The sequence below is a fragment of the Tachysurus fulvidraco genome, chromosome 16 (assembly GCF_022655615.1).
Source record: "Tachysurus fulvidraco isolate hzauxx_2018 chromosome 16, HZAU_PFXX_2.0, whole genome shotgun sequence".
NCBI classification, from domain to species: Eukaryota; Metazoa; Chordata; class Actinopteri; order Siluriformes; family Bagridae; genus Tachysurus; species Tachysurus fulvidraco.
Window position 1 is genome coordinate 15,106,550 of NC_062533.1, and position 17,249 is coordinate 15,123,798.

Here is a 17,249-nt window from a genome sequence, read left to right on the forward strand (position 1 = left end):
CCACAGGCTCGGCCCAGACATGTGGTTTTATTTAGCTTTGTGGAAAGGTTAAATACGAAACTTGGATAAGGAAAAAAAAGCACTGGATCTTTTTATATGATGAAAATTTAAAAGTTTCAGAGGCATTTTAAGACATACATGTAAAAGCGTATCAGTCTTTTTCAGTTTGTAAGTAAGTCTTGGCATGGGATTTTGGCCATGACGCCGGCTTAGCCTTATTGCCTCAGTTTATGTGCGTGGTTTTGTGTAAAGCTAATTCTTTCAAGCAAAATGCCTGTACCAGGCCTTATTTGATACTGGCTCCAGACAAATTGTTGTGCATTGTGTCATTTTCAGATTATATGTGTTTAACAGCTTGTAAATAAATACAAAAAAATAAATAAAAATACTCACAGCACCCCAACAAAGTACATTTTAAATGTTTAAAAAAGGGAGCTTGAAAAAAAAAATCATGTCATCATTAACGTGGATGAGATTTGACTCAGTGCATATATGAACATCTCATAAAAACATAAACACGTGGAATATAACAAAGAAAATCTTTATTGGTTAAAATAGCCATTTTTTTCACAGATTTGATTAATGACTTCTTTTTGTTATCATGCATTTGCACACTGTACAACAGTGGATTCGTAAGGAAGGACATTTTCTCAACGCTCTTCATCAAACATAAAACTGTATTCTTTTCCTTCAGTGGATATGAAACATCTTGGTTCTGGGCCTTCAAGGTCCAAACACATACAAAGGGTTTCACGTGAAATCTGTTATTTATCTGTTAATATCATGATTGTTGGCCTGGTGTGTGGTCAAATAAATTAGTCACATGCATAACAGAGAGAACATGTTGCCACTTCTGCATCATACAACATCTTTGCCAAAGTCTCAGTGCAAACACCGTTGTAGCTGAAAAAAAAATATCCAAGAACCTCCATGCTTCGAGTACCGATATGCTGTGGTGTAAAGTTTGCGAATCAAAACCTTAAATTTAGTCTACTAGTGTTTGGTAATTGTGGAGCTACATTGGCATACATTTTGCATTTATTCATTTAAATGACTAAATATTAGTCCAGCTCTAACAAGCAGTCTTCTAAAAACTCACATTTGTGACAGTTAGCTTGATTTACAGTACTAAAACGCTATCTCTCAAGCAGCACGATTACACTGATTTAAAACAAACAAACAAAATAAAAACCACTCACTACATGGGTAGAGCACAAAGAACTTTTCCATTCAACAAGACAAATAAGGAAAAGTGGCATATTTAAAAAAAAAAAAAAGAAAAGAAAATGGAAATCATTTAAAGCCTTACTCTCAAAGTTGTTTTTTTTCCAGAATGCAATTTAAAAAAAAAAAATTAAAATAAAAAGGAAAAAAATATATATATATTTTCAGCCCCACACCATTAGAACAAAAACCAAAATAATCAAAACTAACACCACATATATTCAAAGTTTATCAGGAAAATAACAGTCCGCTACGATTAATAAAATCAACCTTTTGTTAATAAATGTATTGCCAAAATTTGGATTATTATCAATAAATATGCAGTTGGCTCTAGTGATTTGTTATTGCTCTTACTTTTGTGTGAAGTATTATTCAGATTGATATGACCTTGAGTAGTAGTCAGTCACTGAGTGGTGGATGTCCTGTACCCTTTATGAATAAATAAATATAAATTCATGAACGTCAGCACTAGGAACCTACACACAACCCCTTTTGACTAGACAGTGTCGAGGTCATAGAGATGAGGAAGATATAGGGAATGTTGTTAAACGAGGGAGTTATGGTATTTTTTTTAGAAATGAAATTTGCCTGCAGGCCGAAAGAACGAAACAATTGACAGGCATGACAAGATATACTCATCCGGGGGAAATAGGGGACTTACAGGAAGTGAATGGAATATGCTCATTAGCCTCTCATCCCTGTCACCATACAGCTGTTAAAGGCATGTTAGCGCCGCAAGTCTTCGACATTGACGTTAATTAACACATGGTACCTCCAGCAGTGTGAGTAATTTTTACATCTCTGCATCTAGAGTCTAAAGCGAGGACAGGACACTGGAGAGTGTCCTTTCCACGGGTGCAGGAGACGATATTTTTCTCTCTGTCCCTGCACCTTTTGTCCATTTCATTAACAGACTGGCACAACACAAGCATGGCATGGGTTAGAGCAGCTTTTAGACATCCAGGTCGTCAGGCCTGGCTCGGCTGCTCACGTGGCTGCTTGCACGGCTGACCGGCCTCGCTTCGGTGAGCGCCAAAGGCTGCAGCTCACCGCCCAACGGCGCCCTCTTGTGCTCGTGACCATCATCGGGGTAGTCGAAGGCATGCGCATGAGAATTGGAGATGGTACTGCCATTGTGGCCCAAGCGCTGACGCTCGGTGCTGTAGTTAGCCCAGTTTTGTTCGCTTGCCTGTTTGTTGTAGTTGCGGCAAGAGTTGGTCCTCTCGCCTGTGGCTAGCTTGTAGCCTGGAGGCGACATCGGCGACAGTGGTGCTGTGGGTGATGAGCATCCATTGTAGTAGGCATACTTGCTGCCTGGCAAGTCCTTGGGAGGGTGGGGTAAGGTATTGGACTGAAACTGACCCTGCTTTCCCTTGACCCGGTCCTTGATACGCTTGAAGAAAACATAGAAGAGCTCAACGCCATTGAGCACCAGAGAGACAAGCGACACCACCAACATGAAGATGATGAACACTGTCTTCTCGGTGGGACGCGACAAGAAGCAATCGACACGATGGGGGCATGGAGAGCGCTCGCAGGTGTACACAGCAGCCAAACTGAAGCCGTAGATGTACCACTGAATGAGCAAGAAACCAACTTCGAAAAAAGACTTGAAGAGGATGCTAACGACGTAGGTGCGCAACAGGGCACCCTTCATCTTCACCTTGCCATGTTCCTCCAGACCATGCTTAAACTTCTTCAGCTCAATGCGTTTAAGAGGCCCGTCCACATCAGCGCCATCATTCTGGACAGTGCGCAGTTCCTCCTCCTGCCGGTTCAGCTTCTGCTCTTTGCGCATCAGGTAGAAGATGTGCGCCAGGTACAGGAGCGTTGGCGTTGACACAAAGATGATCTGAAGCACCCAGAAGCGGACATGTGAAATAGGGAAAGACTTGTCATAGCACACATTCTCACAACCTGGTTGCTGCGTGTTACACTTGAATGCAGATTGCTCGTCGCCCCACGCCGACTCCACGGCTGTGCCTAACACCAAAATGCGAAAGATGAAGAGGACGGAGAGCCAGACCTTGCCTCCGGCTGTCGAATATGCCTGCACCTTGTCCAGGAGCCGGCCCAAAGCACTCCAGTCACCCATCTTGGGGCGTGTTTCTGCTACAAAGAAAAATGTTAAGATTGTTATAACATTTCCATGCTAGATGCCACCAAAACATTAGCAGATGATATTTAAATATCTCTTCTTTAAAACCTTGAAAACGTCGAGCACATGTGTGCATTGATGTGTCTAGGTATATTTGGGACAGCACAGAGATCTACTGATTTTTTGTATCATCATTTTAAATCATTATAGTTGCCATGAAAAGCCTTTCCTTGCACTCTATAAATAAAACAAACTAATTCAAACTAACTGAAGCCTAAAAAAAAAGACAGAATGAAAGAAATGACTGTATCCTACCCCAGTCTCACACAGTGATATATGACTATGCTACTGTGGAGTGCACAAGTGTTTGATAATGCGTCCCATAGGTTTAACAAAAACACGTGTGATCGATTAGCGCCATACATCCTAAGCAACAAATATATTTCTTCAACAAGTGATTTTTTTTTCTCTCTCTTGCTCTCTTTTTTTCTAAAAGAACAGATGTTTTGTGATGTTCTTAGTAAATTGTCAGCAGCCGGTGCCTATAAGGCCCAAATGGCGCTCTCTCATCTAGACACAAAACACAGACAAAACTCCAGCAGAGAAACCATTTAGCAAACTCTGAGCCTCAGCAGTTTGGGATCAAAGTACCGCTTCAGCCTGCGTGGAGTAGCTGAACGCTCGACATCTAAACCAAGAAACACGAGGAATGCCTTAAGGACAAATAGAACAAATAGCGACTATATAGTCTACAGGACATTTAAGCAATGGCAGCAATGTGAAAGCATGAGACAACAGCTATAATTCTTTATTAGACACATGGACACAGTCTGGTTAGTTTGCAGGAAAAGCAAATTTACATTATGTGTAAACATTTCTTATGAGTCATGTTTATGAATCATTTTGGATTTTTTTAGTATTATTTTTAATTATTATTATTATATTATAAATGAGTTGCCAAAAGAATATTATATACACATATTCCTGACAATCCCTTTATTCTAGTGGAAATCTGGTAACCTGTAAGAAAGTACATTGTGACTTTATCCATCAGCTTACACACATTATAAAGATTCCTCCAAAGGTCTCCAAAAGTCTAAGCAGAAGTCTGAAGATATGGAATAAGACTAAAAAAAAAGAAGAAGAAGAAGTATAAAGTAGGTAAAAGTGGATAAAAGTGTACCATTAATCACGTACCTGAATGGACAGCGAGGAGTAAGAGGAAAGGAGAGCCGAGCCCTGAAGGACTTTCTCCGGCAACTTCCTAAACTCCGACTCGGTTGGACTTCAGAGAAACTGAACTCACTTGTCAAACTTTCCTCGCTTATAAGAGATGCCGGTTGCCAGATTGAGAACTTTACCGGATAGTTTTTTTTTTTTTTTCACTCTCTTGGGGGAGGTCCTTTAGCATCTTCACATCATTTCATCTTAAACATTTTTAGATCCAGTTGTTAGGGTTATTTAACTTTTTTTTTATTATTATTCAAAAGTCTGCCAATCTGGCAACCCCGAACTGTGCGGCTGATTACTTGTAAGACTTTAAAAGCCGGCACGCGAAATCACATGATTCCTGCGTCATCATTTTTTGGCTCTTCTAACCTTCTTACGTTTTTTTTTTGACTCTTCGTGCATTCTTATCAATTTACAGATACTTTTCTTTACTTATCCTGCCAAACTAACCCAGTAAATCCCCAGCACTCCTATCTGAGATATTGACTCATATCCTCACATAGGGTATTTGGGTTTATTTAGGGCAAAACTGAAATGCAATATAAACTTTTTTGAAACAGTAATTTAAATCACATTTGATTTGCAAGTCAAATCTCTTTGTCAGGTAGAGTCTGTTGTATGTTTAAAGCATGTTGCTGCACATAAACACCATATAGAAATGATATATTTACATAAATACAGAAAATCTCCCCAGATTGCCTAAAACCAGTAAATGCAGAGTCAATATAACTTGTTTACTGCGCCATCTGGTGTACAACATCATTATTACTATGAGCATACACTCACCGGCCACTTTATTAGGAACTCCTGCGTGCGTGTTCATTTATGCGGCAGCAGCACAATCATACACTTTTCTTAATCCTTATGCTTTAGAAGCTCTGGACCTGTATTTTGCATGATGTTATGCGTTGATCTTCTGACAATTGACTTGTTCGTTAGGTAATTGCAGTAATGTGCAAGCGTTACTAATAAAAATGGACGACGAGAGCCTGTTTATTAAGCTTTTTTTTTTTTTAAATCATTCAAGAAAAAAAAATTAAGATAAAAATACATCAGCTGCCAAAAGGAAACACTGAAAAGTTTACTTTTAACTTTTAATTACATTGAAATTATTGATAATTTGATTTCTCTATACATTGTGTAATCAATAACTTATAATAATAGAAGAAGTAGTTAATTAGTATGATAGTTTGCAGTACATGACTGAGTTAGGTTTTGATAGTAATTATCACAATTAAAAAAAGAATAGATAGTGTAAATATTTGCTTAGGTAGTAATTCAGCTAATCACTATATCTCAGACTGCTGATATTCATAAATAATGATTAAGATAATACTAAGTTTTTTGTTTCAGTCAAGCTTTCACGTAATCTTTTTTTTTTTGTGTTTTTTAGAAGAAAAAAAGCTCCTTCATGCTTTATTTCTGCTGCCAAAACAATGAAACTCGATGACTAAAACCTAGCAACATGGTCATTTTTATTGACAAATTGGGTTAAACAAACCAAATCAACACATTGAGTTTCCGGATTTATCCAAATTGGTTCATTTTTTTGAACCAATTGAACCTAATGCTTGTAATGCTTGTAATGGCACCTAATCTGTTGTTGGGTAGCACATATTTTGGCCATGTTCTTACCAAACAGCAGAAAAGTCCATACTTTTCACATTGGGACTTTTATTTGGGTATTTTTACAAGCCATACAAATAATACTGATCAGTGATGAAAGCTATTTGCAGGACTAGTTTGAAAAATGTCTACATAGCAACCTGAACATGATGTAATGAGTAAATGGATGCTCTTATTTTACAATATCTCAGGGACCTGCTGCTATAACACTGTGTTCATTCTAGTATTTCTGCACACGCAATATTGTTTGAACATACAGTATTTACCTTGTCTTTTGTGTATAGTCTTTTTTGTATTGTCTTGTAAAGTCTTTTGTCCTGCGCTGTCTTGTCTGACTTAAATAATTAAAAATGGTTAAGATTCATTATGTCTAGTAGCCGAATATCACCAAGTTTAATTTTATTCCCAATTTTCAAGGGTTTGTTGTGTATACTTACTTTCTACTTTTCAACTAAAAAAACTAAGTATTTAATTTGAATTGGATGAAATCAAACTGAACTGTTTTCAAAATGTACAAAAATCATGCTAATACAGGCAACATGTTGAACACTTTCCATCAGTTTAAATAATTTTTACTTTACAACCCAGTACTTGACTTGATTAAACAGTCAAAATTTATTTAATTAATTATCTTGTAGGGTGGAAGACAATTTGCATATTTAGATAATATATGAGGTATTGATTAGTCTTGATCCATTAAGTTCCACAAACAATCTTAGCTAGTACTTATATAAGTTTTTCCTTGCCACTGCTGCCTGAGTCACCTCAGACTTGCTCATTGGGGATAAATACATACTGTATACATACATACATACATACATACATACATACATACATACATACATACATACATACATACACACACACACACATACATACATACATACATACATACATACATACATACATACATACATACATACATACATACATACATACACACACACATACATACATACATACATACATACATACATACATACATACATACATACATACATACATACATACATACATACACTGTGTGAACTATATATATCTTGAATTTTTACTATATTAATTCTCCATATTTCTCTTTATGTTTAACTTCTGTTCTATGTTTATGTTCTGTACAGCTGCTTTGAGACAAAGCCCATTGTAAAAAGCGCTATACAAATAAACTTGAATTGATTTGAATACTTCCAGTCTGCAATTGTCCATGCTGGCCTCCAGAGGTCAGGCTTGTCTCATTAGTAAAAAGCTTTTCATCCTTCACCACATCCTGATCTCATTAAGTATCTTAAGCTTCATCCACCCCAGGAATTACCATTATGTATTCTATTTCTTCAGCAACTGATGCTGAGTTGGCTGTTTGGGGCAAGTAAGGATTCTTCAGTGTTTGTGTTCCTTTATTGTCAAATGAACCTATTAACGTATGAGCATAATTAGAGCAGTGCTGGCTCAAGCATTTAAGGCTCTGGGTTGAGGATCAGGGTTCAAGCTCCAGCACTACCAAGCTGCCACTGTTGGGCCCTTGAGCAAGGCCCTTAACCCTCTCTGCTCCAGAGGTGCTTTATCATAGCTGACCCTGTGCTCTGAAACCATCCTGCAAAGTTGGAATATCAGAAGAAAGAATTTCACTGTGCTGTAATGTATATGTGACAAAATAAAAGGTTCTATAATAACTTTAAATAATTTTAGCCATTTGAAGTCTCCTGATTTGATAGTCTAACAGAATCAGGTGAGGTGACAAATTATCTTTAACATATATTACTGGCCTGTGCCTATCTCAGGCATCATCGGGCATCAAGGCAGGATACACCCTAGACGGAGTGCCAACCAATCGCAGGGCACACACACACACACTCTCATTCACTTACACACTCACACACTACGGACTATTTTCCAGAGATGCACCGAGGTATGCACCGAGGAAGCGGTAGAAAATGAATGAATGAATGAATGAATGAATGAATGAATGAATGAATGAATGAATGTATTACTGGCTGAGATTTATGGAGAAAGAATGAAAATAATATTCTTATTTCTTCTAGAAGATCTTCTTTCATCTTCATGACAATATCATGAAATATTAAATTTTTTAAATAACTTAATTTTTTTTAAATGAATTTCATTAATTCCATTGAGATGAATTGCATAGATTATGGATTAGATATGTTTTTAAATAAATATAGCAATTTAAATCTAATCCACATGACAGGCAGCAGAGAAGGTTGCAAGTGCTAACGAGATTTATTGCAACTGATAAATAAACCAAACTGCAAAAAAAAATTTTTGGGTCAGGCAAAAAGATTTAAATAAACAAAACCTGTTATCATATTCCTGTATATACCATATACCATATATCGTGTTTTTTGAATGTGTGCGTGTTGCTCTAATACACACAATGGAAATAAACATGTGTATAGCAAAACGTGTAATTGCAATATTTTCTATGAGAAATACTTCATTTTCAGGAAAAATTTGAGGGGTGCCAATAATAGAAAGTACAGATATGTTTAATTTTTATTTTTTTATTTATCTTTATTGTGTCTTTTATATTTAGATTTACAGATCTATGTTGATTTTTCTTATATATTTATGTTTGTGTTTACTTACAAATTTTATATTACATTTCACTACATGTCATACTGTCTATGTTCATATATGTGACAAATAATATTAGAAATTTAAAATTATATATATATTTTGCATAACATTCTTACAGTATACAGGTGTTGCCATAAATTCATGAAAGTATTTAATAACATGACAAAAAAAAACCTGTGATTTTAATTCATTTTGTTTTGCTCTGGAGGAAATTCAGATCTAAGATGCTCCAGTTTATAGGCTGCCATTATAAACTGTTGATATTTTCGGTAGATGTTCTCATTCCCCGCTTTCCAGAAAAAGAGTGCGTGTCACTGCAGAGCAGGTAAAAGACCTCGATCACACTGAGCAGCAGGGACACACATGCTATCACTAACATGAAGATATTGAAGATGTTCTTTTCCGTTACACGTGACATGAAGCAATCCACTATGAAAACACATGGATTTTGACGGCAGCTAAACTGAGGCCTCATGAACAAGCCGTATAGGTAGTAATGACCCGTGATGAAAGCGAGCTCTAAGACGATCTTGAAAAAAACACGAGTAAAGGAGCTCGCAAACAGGTTGTACTGGATATTCCCTTGACCGTTCTTAGGTATGTATGTGGAACTGTCTTTGGTTTCACCATCATGCTTTTGTTTAATTCTCTCTCGCTGGGTGTTCTCTTTGTGGACAACATGGATGACGTGGCACAGGTACAGTAATGTCGGCATGGACACGACAATTACCTGAATGATCCAGTAGCGAATCGGAGAGATGGGGATGAAGTAGTTATAACAGGCAATATCACAACCAGGTTGTTGTGTATTGCACACAATTCTGGGCTGCTCGTCTGCCCAGACCATTTCAGCTGCTGTTGCCAGAATCAGGATCCTAAATATAAACAAGGCTCTCATCCAGATCTTACTGATGACTGAAGAATTGGACTGCACCTTGTCCAGTAACAGGTATAGAAATGTCCGGTTTTCCATGTCCTTTAGTAACCAGACTTCCCTAAATAAAAGGATATGTAAAGAATAAGATGTCTTCATAGGCAACGTTTTTAATGCATTTAAAATTTGTTCAGCTGTTTGTAAGGTTCTAGCATTCTGTGCCTGGGACTAAAAGTTGGGAAAAAAAAGAAAGAAAAAAAGACGTATAGATGTAAATTTCTGCTGCTTAGGTATAAAGGCAACATTTTCAGGAGTAGATGTATAACGTGTGTATGATATTATTCTCATCACTCACTTTCATAAACGATATGCAGAGAACAGAGAAAAAATCCACAGTCCAGATAATTACTTACTGTGATCTGACTTTAAGTGTTTGTATTACACTGCTCTGTTCTCCACTCATTCTTAGAATCAGAAAACATCAGGAATTAGAATTAGAATTAGAATTAGAATAACTCCCCTTTTCTCTCTCTGGATCTTTGCAATATACCTTAAACATACTCTTTATTTTTTAAATTTAGTAGACATTTTTATAATTCTCATGAACTCACATGATTATGTCTATAAATCTGAGCAAATGAGCAGAAAATATAAAAACAGATTTAAAATGATGTCTCAAAAGAAGAAGTATTAATATTAATAGCAGAATTTAATCAGATATACTAATAAATTAGGACTTGATTAAAATTTGTTGAACAGCCGATACAAATTTTTTTCTCTTCAAATCTATGTGCGTTCTACATTCTTTGTGCTCTTCTCTACCCATACTGCCAAAACTAAGCCAATAAAAGCTTTACACTGTCTAATTTAGTACACAAGATACACACATAAGGCATGGCTTTTATTTTTTAGTTCAATTCAATTCATTTGTATAGAATTTAACAATTCACTTTGTCTCAAAGCATCATCACAGAAGTATAAAACCAAAAAGTACAGATGTTTAATTTTTATTTTTTATTTATCTTTATTGTGTCTTTTATATTTAGATTTTCATACATATGTTGATTTTTCTTATATATTTATGTTTGTGTTTATGTACAAATTTTATATCACATTTCACTACATGTCATACTGTCTATGTTTTTGTATGTGACAAATAATATTAGAAATTTAAAATTAGATTTTTTATTTTTTTATACATTTTTTTTGCATTTATTTTGCATAACATTCTTACAGTATACAGGTGTTGCCATAAATTTATGAAAGTATATAATAAGATGACAGAAAAAAAAATGTGATTTTTATTCATCTTGTTTTGCTCTGGAGGAAATTCAGCTCCACGTTTAGGCTGCCATTATAAACTGTTGATGTTTTCGATCGATTTTCTCATTCCCTGCTTCACGCTTGACTTGCTCTTGACCGCACAGCAGGAAAAGGACCTCGATCACATTGAGCAGCAGGGACACACATGCTATCACATACATGAAGACATTCAAGATGTTCTTTTCCATTACATGTGACATGTAGCAATCCACTATGTAAGAACATGCATTTTGAAGGCAGCTAAACTGAGGTCTCAGATTAACGCCGTATAGGTAGTAATGACCCGCGATGAAAGCGAGCTCCAAGACTACCTTGAAAAAAACACGAGTAAAGGAGCTCGCAAACAGGTTGCACTGGATTTTCCCTTTACTCTTCTCATCTATGTTTGTGGACCTGTTTTTGATTTCACCATCATGCTTTCGTTTAATTCTCTCTCGCTGGGTGTTCTCTTTGTGGACAACATGGATGACGTGGCACAGGTACAGTAATGTCGGCATGGACACGACAATTACCTGAATGGTCCAGTAGCGAATCGGAGAGATGGGAAACAAGTGGTCATAACAGGCAATATCACAACCAGGTTGTTTTGTATTGCACACAATTCTGGGCTGCTCGTCTGCCCAGACCATTTCAGCTGCTGTTGCCAGAATCAGGATCCTAAATATAAACAAGGCTCTCATCCAGATCTTACTGATGACTGATGAATTGGACTGCACCTTGTCCAGTAACAGGTATAGAAATTTTCGGTCTTCCATGTCCTTTAGTAACCAGACTTCCCTAAATAAAAGGAAATGTAAAGAATAAGATGTCTTCATAGGCAACGTTTTTAATGCATTTAAAAATTGTTCTGCTGGTTGTAAGGTTCTGACATTCTGTGTCTGGGACTAAAATTTTAAATAAAAATAATAAAAAAAAAACAACAAAGAAGTATAGATTTAGATTTCTGCTGCTTAGGTATAAAGGCAACATTTACAGTAGTGGGTGTATAATGTGCGTATGATATTATTCTTGTCACTCACCTTCACAGACGATATGCAGATAAAAAATCAACAGTCCAAATAATTCCTTACTGTGATCTTACTTTAAGTGTTTGTTTTACACTGCTCTGTTCTCCACTCATTCTTAGAATCAGAAAAATTCTGGAATTAGAATTAGAATTAGAATAACTCCCCTTTTCTCTCTCCGGATCTTTGCAATATAACTTAAACATACTGTCTTCATTTTTGCACCATGTGGTTAGGTGCTGGATCTCCTCCCTGTAGGCAGCAGTCTCATCATTGTTGGTGATGTAGTGTCATCTGCAAACTTGATGATGGAGTTTGATCCATCCAGGCAACGGATAAAGCCAGGCAATGAGGGGTTACCTGGACCCAAGCCTGGATAGAATGGGAGGGTTGAGCCAGGAAAGTCATCTGGCTTAAATCCTGTGTCAAATAAAAATATGTGGATCGGATGGTCTGTTGTGGTGACCTCGTTCAGGGACTGTGTAATAAGTGACTATTAAATTAGATAATATAACTTAAGATATGTTTTTAGCTCTGTATATTTTCAAACATACATTAAAACTTGTAAAGAGTACAATATACCATTTTGAAATTATATATAAATAAGCGATTGATTTCAGTTATTTTTTCCAAAGGTGTGCAACCAAATATTAAGGGTGCCAATAAATTTGTCTGGTCCATTTTTGGAGTTTTGTGTGAAATTATGTCAAATTTGCTTTTTCCTCTGTCTTTTTTTTTGTGTGTTGTTCTAATACACACAAAGGAAATAAACATGTGTATAACAAAACATGTGTAATTGCAATATTTTCTGAGAGAAATACTTCATTTTCAGGAAAAACTTCAGACGTGCCAACACTTTTGGCCATGGCTGTATATATACATATATAGACGATATGCAGGGAAAAAAAATTCACAGTCCAAATAATTCCTTACTGTGATCTGACTTTAAGTGTTTGTTTTACACTGCTCTGTTCTCCACTCATTCTTAGAATCAGAAAACATCAGGAATTAGAATTAGAATTAGAATAACTCCCCTTTTCTCTCTCTGGATCTTTACAATATAACTTAAAAATACTGTCTTTCTTTTTTTAAATTTAGTAGACATTTTTTTAATTCTCATGAACTCACATGATTATGTCTATAAACCTGAGCAAATCAGCAGAAAATATAAAAACAGATTTAAAATGATGTCTCAAATGAGAAGTACTAATATAATTAGCAGAATTTAATCGGATATACTAATAAATTAGGACTTGATTAAAATATGTTGAACAGCCGATACAAATTTTTTCTCTTCAAATCTATGTGCGTTCTACATTCTTTGTGCTCTTCTCTACCCATACTGCCAAAACTAAGCAAATAAAAGCTTTACACTGTCTAATTTATTACACAAGATCCACATATAAGGCATGGCTTTTATTTTTTAGTTCAATTCAATTTATTTGTATAGAATTTAACAATTCACTTTGTCTCAAAGCATCATCACAGAAGTACAAAACCAAAAAGTACAGATGTTTAATTTTTATTTTTTATTTATCTTTATTTTGTCTTTTATATTTAGATTTTCATACATATATTGATTTTTCTTATATATTTATGTTTGTGTTTATGTACAAATTTTATATTACATTTCACTACATGTCATACTGTCTATGTTTTTGTATGTGACATATAATATTGGAAATTTAAAATTAGATTTTTAATTTTTTTTATACATTTTTTTTTTGCATTTATTTTGCATAACATTCTTACAGTATACAGGTGTTGCCATAAATTTATGAAAATATATAAGATGACAGAAAAAAAATGTGATTTTTATTCATCTTGTTTTGCTCTGGAGGAAATTCAGCTCCACATTTAGGCTGCCATTATAAACTGTTGATGTTTTCGATCGATTTTCTCATTCCCTGCTTCACGCTCGACTTGCTCTTGACCACACAGCAGGTAAAAGACCTCGATCACATTGAGCAGCAGGGACACACATGCTATCACATACATGAAGACATTCAAGATGTTCTTTTCCATTACATGTGACATGTAGCAATCCACTATGTAAGAACATGCATTTTGATGGCAGCTAAACTGAGGTCTCAGATTAACGCCGTATAGGTAGTAGTGACCCGTGATGAAAGCGAGCTCCAAGACTACCTTGAAAACAACACGAGTAAAGGAGCTCGCAAACAGGTTGCACTGGATCTTCCCTTTACTCTTCTCATCTATGTTTGTGGACCTGTTTTTGGTTTCACCATCATGCTTTCTTTTAATTCTCTCTCGCTGGGTGTTCTCTTTGTGGACAACATGGATGACGTGGCACATGTACAGTAATGTCGGCATGGACACGACAATTACCTGAACGATCCAGTAGTGAATCGGAGAGATGGGGAACAAGTGGTCATAACAGGCAATATCACAACCAGGTTGTTTTGTATTGCACACAATTCTGGGCTGCTCGTCTGCCCAGACCATTTCAGCTGCTGTTGCCAGAATCAGGATCCTAAATATAAACAAGGCTCTCATCCAGATCTTACTGATGACTGAAGAATTGGACTGTACTTTGTCCAGTAACAGGTATAGAAATTTTCGGTCTTCCATGTCCTTTAGTAACCAGACTTCCCTAAATAAAAGGAAATGCAAAGAATAAGATGTCTTCATAGGCAACGTTTTTAATGCATTTAAAAATTGTTCAGCTGTTTGTAAGGTTCTGACATTCTGTGCCTGGGACTAAAATTTAAAATAAAAAAAAATAAAAAAAAAAAACAAAGAAGTATAGATTTAGATTTCTGCTGCTTAGGTATAAAGGCAACATTTACAGTAGTAGGTGTATAACATGTGTATGATATTATTCTCGTCACTCACTTTCATAGACGATATGCAGATAAAAAATCAACAGTCCAGATAATTCCTTACTGTGATCTTTAAGTGTTTGTTTTACACTGCTCTGTTCTCCACTCATTCTTAGCATCAGAAAAAATCAGGAATTAGAATTAGAATTAGAATTAGAATAACTCCCCTTTTCTCTCTCTGGATCTTTGCAGTATGCTTTAAAGATACTGTCTTTTACTTTGTTTTTTAAATTTTGTAGAAATTTTCATGAACTCACATGATTATGTCTGTAAACCTGAGCAAATGAGCAGAAAATATAAAAACAGATTTAAAATGATGTCTCAAAAGAAGTATTAATATTAATAGCAGAATTTAATCGCATATACTGATAAATTAGGACTTGATTAAAATTTGTTGAACAGCCGATACGTTTTTTTTCTCTTTAAATCTATGTGCGTTCTACATTCTTTGTGCTCTTCTCTACCCATACTGCCAAAACTAAGCCAATAAACACTTGACACTGTCTAATTTATTACACAAGATCCACACATAAGGCATGGCTTTTATTTTTCAGTTCAATTCATTTGTATAGAATTTAACAATTCACTTTGTCTCAAAGCATCATCACAGAAGTATAAAACCAAAAAGTACAGATGTTTAATTTTTATTTTTTATTTATCTTTATTGTGTCTTTTATATTTAGATTTTCATACATATGTTGATTTTTCTTATATATTTATGTTTGTGTTTATGTACAAATTTTATATTACATTCCCCAGATGTCATACTGTCTATGTTTTTGTATGTGACAAATAATAGAAATTTAAAATTAGATTTTTAATTTTTTTATACATTTTTTTTGCATTTATTTTGCATAACATTCTTACAGTATACAGGTGTTGCCATAAATTTATGAAAGTATATAATAAGATGACAGAAAAAAAAATGTGATTTTTATTCATCTTGTTTTGCTCTGGAGGAAATTCAGCTCCACGTTTAGGCTGCCATTATAAACTGTTGATGTTTTCGATCGATTTTCTCATTCCCTGCTTCACGCTTGACTTGCTCTTGACCGCACAGCAGGAAAAGGACCTCGATCACATTGAGCAGCAGGGACACACATGCTATCACGTACATGAAGACATTCAAGATGTTCTTTTCCATTACATGTGACATGTAGCAATCCACTATGTAAGGACATGGATTTTGATGGCAGCTAAACTGAGGTCTCAGAATAACGCCGTATAGGTAGTAATGACCCGCGATGAAAGCGAGCTCTAAGACGACCTTCAAAAAAACACGAGTAAAGGAGCTCGCAAACAGGTTGCACTGGATCTTCCCTTTACTCTTCTCATATATGTTTGTGGACCTGTTTTTGGTTTCACCATCATGCTTTCGTTTAATTCTCTTTCGCTGGGTGTTCTCTTTGTGGACAACATGGATGACGTGGCACAGGTACAGTAATGTCGGCATGGACACGACAATTACCTGAACGGTCCAGTAGTGAATCGGAGAGATGGGGAACAAGTGGTCATAACAGGCAATATCACAACCAGGTTTTTGTGTATTGCACACAATTCTGGGCTGCTCGTTTGCCCAGACCATTTCAGCTGCTGTTGCCAGAATCAGGATCCTAAATATAAACAAGGCTCTCATCCAGATCTTACTAATGACTGAAGAATTGGACTGCACCTTGTCCAGTAACAGGTATAGAAATTTCCGCTCTTCCATGTCCTTTAGTAACCAGACTTCCCTAAATAAAAGGAAATGTAAAGAATAAGATGTCTTCATAGGCAATGTTTTTAATGCATTTAAAAATTGTTCAGCTGTTTGTAAGGTTCTGACATTCTGTGCCTGGGAATAAAATTTAAAATAAAAAAAATAAAAAAAAACAACAACAAAGAAGTATAGATTTAGATTTCTGCTGCATAGGTATAAAGGCAACATTTACCGTAGTAGGTGTATAATGTGTGTATGATATTATTCTCGTTACTCACCTTCATAGACGATATGCAGCTAAAAAAATCAACAATCCAAATAATTCCTTACTGTGCTCTTACTTTAAGTGTTTGTTTTACACTGCTCTGTTCTCCACTCATTCTTAGAATCAGAAAAATTCTGGAATTAGAATTAGAATTAGAATTAGAATAACTCCCCTTTTCTCTCTCCCGGATCTTTGCAATATGCCTTAAACATACTGTCTTTATTTTTTTAATTTTGTAGAAATTTTCATGAACTCACATGATTATGTCTATAAACCTGAGCAAATCAGCAGAAACTATAAAAACAGATTTAAAATGAGGTCTCAAAAGAAGAAGTATTAATATTAATAGAAAAATTTAATTGGATATACTAATAAATTAGGACTTGATTTAAATTTGTTGAACAGCCGATACAAATTTTTTCTTTTCAAATCTATGTGCGTTCTACATTCTTTGTGCACTTCTCTACCGATCCT

General features: G+C 35.5%; 5 protein-coding genes across 8 annotated transcripts; all 5 read right to left on the minus strand.

The window, feature by feature from the left end:
* Window positions 1-525: 525 nt before the first annotated feature.
* On the minus strand, window positions 526-4,676 carry gja1b (gap junction protein alpha 1b). 2 transcript variants are annotated; one of them, XM_027155471.2, is made up of 2 exons: window positions 4,520-4,676; window positions 526-3,336 (listed from the first exon to the last, which is right to left on the minus strand). In XM_027155471.2, exon 2 carries the CDS (start codon window positions 3,317-3,319, stop codon window positions 2,177-2,179), a length of 1,143 nt encoding a protein of 380 aa, XP_027011272.1. In that variant the 5' UTR covers window positions 3,320-3,336; window positions 4,520-4,676; the 3' UTR covers window positions 526-2,176. The 2 variants fall into 2 exon arrangements, with proteins under 2 accessions (XP_027011272.1, XP_027011273.1); XM_027155472.2 differs by having other exon boundaries at window positions 526-3,333; window positions 4,520-4,656.
* Window positions 4,677-8,391: 3,715 nt separating this feature from the next.
* On the minus strand, window positions 8,392-10,101 carry LOC113648296 (gap junction Cx32.2 protein-like). Of its 2 annotated transcripts, none has more exons than XM_027155420.2 (2): window positions 9,997-10,101; window positions 8,392-9,762 (listed from the first exon to the last, which is right to left on the minus strand). In XM_027155420.2, exon 2 carries the CDS (start codon window positions 9,738-9,740, stop codon window positions 9,015-9,017), a length of 726 nt encoding a protein of 241 aa, XP_027011221.1. In that variant the 5' UTR covers window positions 9,741-9,762; window positions 9,997-10,101; the 3' UTR covers window positions 8,392-9,014. The 2 variants fall into 2 exon arrangements, with proteins under 2 accessions (XP_027011221.1, XP_047657907.1); XM_047801951.1 differs by having other exon boundaries at window positions 8,392-9,869; window positions 9,997-10,053.
* Window positions 10,102-10,919: 818 nt separating this feature from the next.
* LOC113648293 (gap junction Cx32.2 protein-like) lies at window positions 10,920-14,847 on the minus strand. Of its 2 annotated transcripts, none has more exons than XM_047801952.1 (2): window positions 14,825-14,847; window positions 10,920-11,741 (listed from the first exon to the last, which is right to left on the minus strand). In XM_047801952.1, the coding sequence occupies exon 2, from the start codon at window positions 11,717-11,719 to the stop codon at window positions 10,985-10,987; it is 735 nt and encodes a 244-aa protein (XP_047657908.1). In that variant the 5' UTR covers window positions 11,720-11,741; window positions 14,825-14,847; the 3' UTR covers window positions 10,920-10,984. The 2 variants fall into 2 exon arrangements, with proteins under 2 accessions (XP_047657908.1, XP_027011218.1); XM_027155417.2 differs by lacking the exon at window positions 14,825-14,847 and adding an exon at window positions 11,984-12,103.
* On the minus strand, window positions 13,762-14,952 carry LOC113648294 (gap junction Cx32.2 protein-like). Its single transcript, XM_027155418.2, has 2 exons — window positions 14,825-14,952; window positions 13,762-14,582 (listed from the first exon to the last, which is right to left on the minus strand). Exon 2 carries the CDS (start codon window positions 14,558-14,560, stop codon window positions 13,826-13,828), a length of 735 nt encoding a protein of 244 aa, XP_027011219.1. The 5' UTR covers window positions 14,561-14,582; window positions 14,825-14,952; the 3' UTR covers window positions 13,762-13,825.
* Window positions 14,953-15,722: 770 nt separating this feature from the next.
* LOC113648295 (gap junction Cx32.2 protein-like) lies at window positions 15,723-16,935 on the minus strand. Its single transcript, XM_027155419.2, has 2 exons — window positions 16,789-16,935; window positions 15,723-16,544 (listed from the first exon to the last, which is right to left on the minus strand). Exon 2 carries the CDS (start codon window positions 16,520-16,522, stop codon window positions 15,788-15,790), a length of 735 nt encoding a protein of 244 aa, XP_027011220.1. The 5' UTR covers window positions 16,523-16,544; window positions 16,789-16,935; the 3' UTR covers window positions 15,723-15,787.
* Window positions 16,936-17,249: the final 314 nt, after the last annotated feature.